This window comes from Doryrhamphus excisus, chromosome 5 (assembly GCF_030265055.1).
Source record: "Doryrhamphus excisus isolate RoL2022-K1 chromosome 5, RoL_Dexc_1.0, whole genome shotgun sequence".
Classification (NCBI taxonomy): Eukaryota; Metazoa; Chordata; class Actinopteri; order Syngnathiformes; family Syngnathidae; genus Doryrhamphus; species Doryrhamphus excisus.
In genome coordinates this window covers 25,449,806-25,457,456 of record NC_080470.1, presented here as the reverse complement: position 1 = coordinate 25,457,456, position 7,651 = coordinate 25,449,806, and the positions used below count along the sequence as shown (strand labels likewise).

Here is a 7,651-nt window from a genome sequence, read left to right as displayed (position 1 = left end):
AGCAACTTTTTAAAATAAGCTTTTAGGCTGCATCGACCCCCCGCCCTCAAAAAAGCCAGCGAAAGGGACTGTAAAGATAAAGAGCTGAAAGCACACGTTTTATTTTATAAGGCGTATGGTGTTTTCAAGAAAAACCGTTAGTCATACATTTCTCCATTAGCTGAATATGAAGAGATGTGTTGCATTCATGACAGTTGTGACTTACCGGTTCTCAGATTGAGTCGTTTAAATATCAATACAGGCTGTGAGGAGTGGGTGTTGAGGTGATCAGTGTCTGCTCCAACCAGCAAAATCCTTAAACGCGTGACCTGAACACAACACTTGTAAACTGGAGTTTGAAGATGATAGCAGCCATAAATGTGTAACATATAGAAAGTGAGTGCCAGAACATTGATGTTTATATGCCTTTATATAAGTAGACATTATAGGTAGAGTTCATACACCCTACAGAGTTCATACACTGCAAAAACTGATGTTCCAGCATGAACAACCAAGGGGTACATAAGGAGGACTGGATCATGGTGTCGATCATTTATTGTACAAACAGCAGCATAGGAGGGCTGCTCCTGAGAAAAGCACCATGCTGAGTTTAGAAGAGCTTCTAGCTCTGGGTACCACTCCGGTCCTACTGGCTTTGGGTCCCACTCTGGTTTTGAAAGGCTGGACCACTCGATCCCACTGAGCGAAGATGGCCTGTCGAGCTCCGGCCCACTGGCCTGGCCCAGTCAGTCGGTACTGATAGGATGTACATGGCCCCAACAAAACCTGCAGAGCGAGTCTGGGATCCTTCAGTAGGAGGCGTGCGATGCTCGGTCGAACCCCGATCTTATCCGCTACAGAGTCCAGGTAGGGGATGTAGTCCACCTGAATAGGGGTGCGTTCTGAGCAGGCGTACCTAGGCAGTAAAATAGACATTTAGGGTGGCTCAAAGATAGCATCCATCGTCTACAAACTGATCCTATGAAAGCGCTATGTCGACCACTACGCTACCAATGACCCCCAAAGACACCGAGCTTGCTTTAAAGATCTATAGTGCCTCTAATGTATGAAAATAAAACTTCTGTTTTGTACCTGTTATGCATGGTTTCCGTTTCCGTCGCAATTTTATCTAGCATGGTCTCCTCGGGGGGTAACTTTAATAAACCTGGACAAAGAAAATAATGACTGTAGTGGTTTGTGTCGTTTATGTAGTCTATTTCTATGTCGGAAAGGTGCAAGGTGGCCTGTGTTACCTTTAAACACTCTGGTTGCCCAGCGGGCTTGCATCTCAGCCAAGGGTGTGAGAGATCCAAGACCGTGGACAAAGCCCACCACGGCCAGCGTGGGTTTGGACAGGCTGGGCGGGAAGACGTGCTTGTAGAGACAAAGACGATAACCTGACTTTTCCTGCAAGGCTGGAGGCAGGAAGGGGAAGCTGTAGTTGTAGCCCGTGGCGAACACCACCACGTCCACCTGGAGAGCAGAAAGAAGAAAAAAAAACTAATGAGGGAGGTTTGTTTTTCTTTTGGGGGTTTGGGAACACATGTCCAGCTCTGCTGTAGACCCTTACCTGGTCTATAACACTGCCGTCAGCAAAGACCAAAGCAGAATCTCTGAACTCTTTGACGTTGGGTTTCACTTGAACGCGCCCGGAGATGATGCGTGCTGGCAGGTCGTCGCTCACCACAGCGTTTTGTGCGAAGATCCTGCCGAGGGATCAAAAGCATTGCGGAAGTTAACAATGCAAACAGAAAGGAGGATAATCTGATGATAATCTGATTTAAATCGAGTTCAACTGAGTTTGGCAGCATTGTTTTTTAGTGGTTTGTACAGATAAATACAGCAAATTAATTGTGTGTGGGAGGAGAATTTTGACTGAAAATATCTGAAAAAATGTGAAAAAAAAGTGAAAATAATTTTTTGTGGTATTTGTATTATTCTGTTTCGTAATTGTTAAACTGTTGAAATAAATTAATAAAATATACTAATTAAAAGAGAAAAAAATTAAAATAAAGATAGAAATCATCTGAACAATGTCTATGTGTGCCCTGTGATTGGCTGGCCACCAGTCCAGGGTGTACCCCGCCTCTCGCCCGTAGACAGCTGGGATAGGCTCCAGCACCCCCGCGACCCTCGTGAGGATAAGCGGTAAAAAATGAATGAATGAATGAATCATCTGAACAAACTAAAATCTGACAAATGCAAACTACGTAATGTACTGTGTACAGTATATACTTGCAAGTCAAATCTTCTTTTAATATAATCAAATTGGGCCAACATAGCAAAAAACAATTTTTGACTTTGATTTCAGATTGAATCTTGCTTAGATTTCAGTTTTTGCTGACTAGACAGCAAAGACTACCTGTAAAAGAACAATATCTTAGGTTTTTAGGAATTGTGACAATTGCGCAGGCTCTCAAGTTCAGCTATGCCGCTTTTCTATGCCGCTTATCCTCACTAGGGTTGCAGGGGTATGCTGGAGCCTATCCCAGCTGACTTTGGGCGAGAAGTGGGGTACACCCTGGACTGGTCGCCAATAAAATACATATTGGTGCATTGACACCCGACAAGTGATTAGCCTCGCCGTGGCCAATATCCTCGTCGACTCAGCAAAGGAAACACGATGTTATGATGGTACCCGTGTGGTGGTTTCAGTCCATAGAGTTCATGGTCAAACACGCTGTTGAGTTTCTTCTCCACCATCCTGCTGCTCCAAGAAGGAAAGAGTCTCTGCAGTGTCATGTTCATCCGGGAAGTACCGAGCATGTCCACTGGGAGGCCCCTTGAGCCGACACGGCTCACAATCCACGCTCCACTCCTGGTGCTGAGGTACACCTGCAGGCCGGCACATGCTTGTTGTTCCCCATTCCTTCATGATTATGTTTGCATAAAACGCACCTTTTCAGCAACCCTGCTGATATCCACAGCGATGTCTCCTCCAGAACTCCCGATCCCGATCACCACCACTCTTTTCCCCTGCAGACCGTCAGTGTTACGGTATTCCCAGCTGTGCAAGTACTTGCCTTTAAAGTTCTCTATACCTGTAATATGGTCAAATCATTTTGATGTTTTAGTGAAGTGAACCTTTTTTCTGATGAAAGATAAGAGTCAAATCTTTCTTTTGGTATGTAGTTGTCTATATAGGCCAAGAACACAATATTCTGTATGCCTTGAGTCCAAATAATCAAAAATGGCCTAACCTAATGTTAATTATTTATAATAAATAATAATTAACCTAATAATTATTAAAAATGAAAATAACCTAATAATTAACCTAAACATTCTAATGTTTTTGGAATGTGGGAGCAAACCGGAGTACCCGGAGAAACCCACACATGCATGGGAAGAACATGCAAACTCCACACAGCTGCAATTTTTGGAAAATTAAATTGGGGAAAAAGTTATAATACTGTATTATAGGAATAAAGTCAAAATATTATGGGAATAAATTCACACTATTACAAGAGAAACATTTATGAAGATTATTTAAGAATAAAGTCAAAATATTTGGATAATTCTTTCTAAAAACATCCAAAATGAAGAAAATATTTGTACATTGAGATTAAGTGAATGAGTGGCTACCTGGGAAGTCTTGGAGCGGCAGGTGAGGCGTGGTGAAGTGTCCCGTACAAACCATGATGGCGTCGTAGACCTGACTTTCCCTCGGACCGTCACGTCTCTCGGTCTCCACCTCCCACTGACCAGTGGTGGCAAAATCTGGAGTTGGCCTGACACGGGCCACAGAAGTCTGAGACCAACACAGTAAAACAGACAATCATCTGAACCAATCATCTGAACCAATCATCTGAACCAATCATCTGAACCAATCATCTGAACCAACTGCAGTATCACAACCTGAGAACTCGAGGTAGTCCAACTTCCATTCTGTGGTATTTTGTATATGAGGGGGTTCAAAAGGACACAAAGGTGTATTTCTTGATGTAGCTGTCTTTATGGTCAACCAATTTCTGAATGATCTGAATCATGGAGGAAACCTTCGTTTATCATTCATTCATTCATTTTCTACCACTTATCCTCACGAGGGCGAGGGGCGGGGTACACCCTGGACTGGTCGCCAGCCAATCACAGGGCACATAATGTGCTCTCTCTCTATGTGATCAACCTGTGGACAGAGCGCAGGAGAAGAAGACGTGGATGATGCTCACCTGGAATCGGATGTGCTGCAGGAGCCTGAAGGTCTGAGCATATAGTCTGAGGTAGAGCATCACCTCGGAGTGGTGCATGTTGTTTGGGAGCTCGGCAGGAGGCGGGAAGTCACTGAAGGCCATCCTCTCTTTGGAGCTGTTCAGGACCACAGAGAAATAGATGTTGGCCCGTTCAGGCTCTGGTTCCTCCTGGTGCACAACAACAACAATAACGCATCTCTATGGCAACATTGTAATTCCACATATTGGCCACTAATGTCACCTTAAACCTCCACAGGCCACCAATGTCATGGCTGCTCTCGAAGCAGGTGGGTTCCAGACCTTCATCCAGGCAGGCCTTGATGCTGGTCAGACCTGAAATTCCGGCGCCGATCACAGCCACCTTCTGAACCATGCTGAATGGACGGATGAAAAAGAGGATTTGAATATACTGAACATACCGACCTCAAGAATGTCGTTTTCTATGTATCGAAACATGGAACCTAACAAAAGAAAGATTCGATTATCGTCTTTCATCAAAAAATTGTTTACGTATACTTTTAGTTAGTCCCCCCTCCCCAAAAAGGGGAGAAAAAAAGCTTTGACACATTTTGTTTTGCTTTTCTGACAGCTCACATATAGACCATCATAAACAACACAAAAAAGGGGTTGTTTCAAAATAACAATTTATTTCCAAATATAAGATCCTGAACCACAATTTTCCCATTTGCCACTCAACTGTATGTGTGCATATGTGTGTGCATGCGGTAAGATTTCCCTACAATGACTCCTCCACGCTTGCTGTCGAGCGTGTTAATACATGCAAATGAACCATGCTGATGCTTAACAAATACTTCTGCCGAACTGTGGCCAAACTGTGTCCTGTAACTAACTCCCAAGCTGTACTGGGAACATGACGTTGCAGACACGCCATACCACAACAGAGCGGGTGAGTTGGCACAAGGTTTTCAAGTATGTGTAATATAATCTATAAATAGTTTTTGTGCGCAAATATTTTTTTGTTTGGTTTGATAAAGAAGACATACATTCTGTCCATACACTTAGGTCCATATATATTTGGACACTGACACATGTTTTGTTTTTTTAGCCTTTTACTGAAACATACTCCAAAGATAGTGATATCATGGACATGGACATAAAGTGCAGACTCTCTGCTTTCATTTGAGGATATCCACATTCAAATTGGATGAAGGGTTTAGGAGTTTCAGCTCTTTAACATCGGCCACCCTCTTTTTAAAGGGACCAAAAGTAATTGGACAATTGACCAAAAGGCTATTTCATGGGCAGGCTTGGGCAATTCTTTCATTATATCACTATAAATTAAGTAGATATAAAGCCTGTAATTGATCTGAGGTGTGGTGTTTGCATTCAGAAGATTTTGCTGTGAAGACAACATTCGGTCAAAGGACCTTTCCATGCAGGTGAACCAAGCCATTTTTAGCCTGTGAGAACAGAAAAAACCCATCAGAGAAATGGCTACAAACTATTAGGAGTGGTAAAATCTACAGTTTGGTACATCCTGAGAAAGAAAGCAGACACTGGTCAACTCAGCAACGCAAAAGGACCTGGATGTCCAAGGAAGACAATGGTGGTGTAATCATTTCCATGGTGAAGAGAAACCCCTTCACAACAGCTAGTGACATGAACACCACTCTCCAGGAGGTAGGAATATCAATACCCAAGTCTACCATAAAGAGAAGACTGCACTAAAGTAAATTTAGAAGTTTCACTGCAAGGTGTACAGGCCGCTCATAAGTCTGAAGAATAGAAAGGGTAGATTGGACTTTGCTGAGAAAGATCTAAAAAAAAGAACATTCTTTGGACAGATGAAACCAAGATCAACCTCTACCAGAATGATGAAACCCAGGAGTTTATTAAAGCAAAGAAGTGGAATATTCTTGAATGGCAAGGCCAGTCACCTGATCTCAAGCCAATTGAGCCTGCGTTTCACTTGTTAAAGACTAAACTTGGGACAGAAAGGCCCACAAACAAACAGAAAATGAAAGCTGCTGCAGTAAGGTCCTGGCAGAGCATTGGAATGGAGGAAACCCAGCGTCTGGTGATGTCCATCACTTCAGGACTTCAAGAAGTCATTGTCAGCAAAGGGTTTTCAACCAAGTATTATAAATAAACATTTAGTTTTCAGTGACTTAATTTGTCCAATTACTTTTGAGCCCCTGAAATGAAGGGATTGTGTTTAAAAACTGTTTGTTCAACCCGCTAAATTAAAGCTGAAAGTCTGCACTTGAACTACATCTGAACTGTGTCGTTTCAAATACATTGTGGCAGTGTACAGTACCAAAATCAGAAAAACTTTGTGTCCGTCCAAATATTTATGGACCTAACTGTAAATGACAATTACCCCATGGCCCTGCCAAGATGCTTTGCTTGACGGCTGCCACGTTTTTCAAGCAATTGCAATTTGACACACACGTGCTTGTCAGTCCTGTACAGATCTGTACCAAAAAAATGACCACCTAAGAACACGTACGGACTAGATGCTTACTCCACTCAAGTTTCAAAAGATTTGTTGCTGTCTTACTTTTATTTATGTCTCCTAAAACCTTTTGGTTGCACTCCAAATGATACCACATGGGCTGGAATCTGTGTTGGGAACTATTAGGCGCCCCGGAGACGGGATTTCACCCCCTGGGATGTGTTCAATTCGGGCACGTGCTCCACTTTTTAACATGCATGAGGACTGAAGCACACTGTGGGAATACAAAGAGCTTCATTGAATGCGTGGAATGAGCGTAGCATGCATGTCCCGTACATACAGTACGAGCAAAGCCTTAACGTATATTTAGAGCAACCATGTCCCCACATAACCTTCCAGTCTACTGTAACTTATGAAAGACCAGAGCAAAGGAAAGAAAACACAGTACCTGACAAATGTCCTTTTTTTGACGGTGTCTTCAGCACGATGTTCTTCAAACTCTATATTTAATTGTCTATCTTGACAAACCAGTTTTTATTTTACCAGCCCCGCCCTCTTTTCTGCAGCCAAACAGAGATTTAAACATACAGTTGTCAGCTGGAGGCAGCAGTACACTTCAGTTGGGAAGGTTTTTATTTTTTTATGCATACAGAATGGGAACTTTGTTGGGTTGAGGAAGTAGAAGTTTTGTTGTTTTTTTCTACTTTTGATGTGTCTTTTCATTCTTAACAGGAAGTGCTTGCATCCTGCAACTTTAAGTCGAGTGTGGCGTATGTGGTGACGGTAAAGCAGACGGGTTATGTGAGGTCTTCTGTGCATAGGGCAAACACAACACTCTCCAAGGGGAGGAGTTATTATTTGTTGTATAACGTGAATGTGCCATAAACACTAAAGCATGAACATATGGACACAATGAAGACACAGAGTGAGACGGTGACGTCACAAGTGGAGACATGTTCCCCAGGACATACGTTCACTGCTAAAAGAAGACTTTTTTATACAGTCCAACAGACTTTATACTTTTATAGTTAAGTATGCATCATTGAAAAACTTGGCTCTGTGTGCTTCA

At 42.7% G+C, this 7,651-nt stretch overlaps 1 protein-coding gene across 5 annotated transcripts; it reads right to left on the bottom strand.

The window, feature by feature from the left end:
• Nucleotides 1–437: 437 nt before the first annotated feature.
• LOC131130123 (flavin-containing monooxygenase 5-like) lies at nucleotides 438–7,646 on the bottom strand. Of its 5 annotated transcripts, none has more exons than XM_058074310.1 (10): nucleotides 7,031–7,646; nucleotides 4,408–4,540; nucleotides 4,146–4,334; nucleotides 3,562–3,727; nucleotides 2,878–3,020; nucleotides 2,618–2,814; nucleotides 1,550–1,685; nucleotides 1,233–1,452; nucleotides 1,072–1,144; nucleotides 438–895 (listed from the first exon to the last, which is right to left on the bottom strand). In XM_058074310.1, exons 2-10 carry the CDS (start codon nucleotides 4,537–4,539, stop codon nucleotides 529–531), a joined length of 1,623 nt encoding a protein of 540 aa, XP_057930293.1. In that variant the 5' UTR covers nucleotide 4,540; nucleotides 7,031–7,646; the 3' UTR covers nucleotides 438–528. The 5 variants fall into 5 exon arrangements, with proteins under 5 accessions (XP_057930293.1, XP_057930295.1, XP_057930296.1 ...); XM_058074312.1 differs by having other exon boundaries at nucleotides 4,146–4,331; XM_058074313.1 differs by having other exon boundaries at nucleotides 4,146–4,281.
• Between the last annotated feature and the right edge of the window lie 5 nt (nucleotides 7,647–7,651).

What these genes read in the sequence shown, in the direction of transcription:
- LOC131130123 (XM_058074310.1), bottom strand. Translation starts at nt 4,539, where the DNA reads ATGGTTCAGAAGGTGGCTGTGATCGGCGCCGGAATTTCAGGTCTGACC. An exon ending in TGCAGCACATCCGATTCCAG is followed by an intron (nt 3,728 to 4,145) that starts GTGAGCATCATC and finishes TGTTGGTCTCAG; the next exon opens with ACTTCTGTGGCCCGTGTCAG. An exon ending in TCAGCAGGGTTGCTGAAAAG is followed by an intron (nt 2,815 to 2,877) that starts GTGCGTTTTATG and finishes GCCGGCCTGCAG; the next exon opens with GTGTACCTCAGCACCAGGAG.